General features: G+C 68.4%; 1 protein-coding gene across 1 annotated transcript in view; it reads right to left on the reverse strand.

The window, feature by feature from the left end:
* Positions 1–149: 149 nt before the first annotated feature.
* The window catches only part of CHLNCDRAFT_144050 (hypothetical protein), a gene marked incomplete at both ends in the record, with an annotated part of 2874 nt that continues 1974 nt past the window's right edge, over positions 150–1049 (reverse strand). Inside the window, 3 exons of the mRNA XM_005852243.1 lie at positions 150–256; positions 534–664; positions 932–1023. Of these exons, the coding sequence (XP_005852305.1) occupies positions 150–256; positions 534–664; positions 932–1023 (330 nt within the window). The remainder of the gene's footprint in view (positions 257–533; positions 665–931; positions 1024–1049) is intronic.

Genomic DNA, 1049 nt, shown 5'->3' on the forward strand with positions numbered 1-1049 from the left:
ACCACAACCCTGCCAGCTCGTGCTTCCGAGCCCCACCCCACCCTGAACACCCGCGACTCCCAGCCGCACCCCACCACAACCCTGCCGGCCCGCACCACCCATCCCAACCCACACTGAACACCCACACCCACCCCACCCCCACCCCTCACCTTCCTCAGCGCCGAGGCGTCCAGGATGTCGTTGATGAGGTTGAGCAGGCGGGCGCCACTGTTGCGGATCGTGGTCAGCGTCTTGGCGGTGTCAGGGGTCTGGGTGTCTGCGCGGGCGCGGGGCGTCGGGGACGTGACGGTGGATAGGGTTGAGGCCAGGGTGCAGGCTTCAAAGGCGGGGGAAGGACCTCCACACGCCCAGCTTCCCCATGCAACCGCCTAGCTCTGAACCATTGCTGATCTGCCGGACGGGTGGAGCAGTGGCCCCCCGGGCGGGGTGGGCTGCCAGGCTAGCGGGCAACACGCGGGGCGGGCAGGGAGTGAACCCTAAGAGAGGTAAAAGGTAAGGCGGAGCAGGCGTAGGTGAGGCTAAGTGAGCCTCACCCGCGTCCATGAGCAGCACATTAGACAACCCGATGATGCCGTTGAGAGGGGTGCGCAGCTCGTGGCTCATCAGCGCGATGAACTGCTCTTTCTGCTCCACCAGCTGGCGCAGCTCGTGGATGACGCGGATCCTGCGGCACCGCAGCGTGGGGGTGGGTGGCACGTGGTACCGCAGCGTGGGCGCGCAACGCGCAGCCAGCGGTGCGCCAGCGGGGGCATGGGAGGTGCATGGGAGGTGCAGGGGAGGCAGCGGCACAGGGGCAAACTCAATCACAGTCCCGGCGGTGCCGCCGCGAGGCGCGGCGCGAGTCCCAGACAGCGCCACGCCGTGTCCCAGCGCCGTGTCCCAGCGGGCCCCGTCCGCCGCCCCCTAAAGTCCGCCACCCCAGCAGCCGCACCTGTTGGCCTCCTCCACCACGCGCATGGCCATCATGCGGCGGTGCTCAATAGACATGAAGTTGGAGTGGAGGAGGGTGGAGGAGAAGAAGATCTTGCCGGCGGCGTCGGCGCCGCACC

This window comes from Chlorella variabilis, assembly GCF_000147415.1.
Source record: "Chlorella variabilis unplaced genomic scaffold CHLNCscaffold_69, whole genome shotgun sequence".
NCBI classification, from domain to species: domain Eukaryota; kingdom Viridiplantae; phylum Chlorophyta; class Trebouxiophyceae; order Chlorellales; family Chlorellaceae; genus Chlorella; species Chlorella variabilis.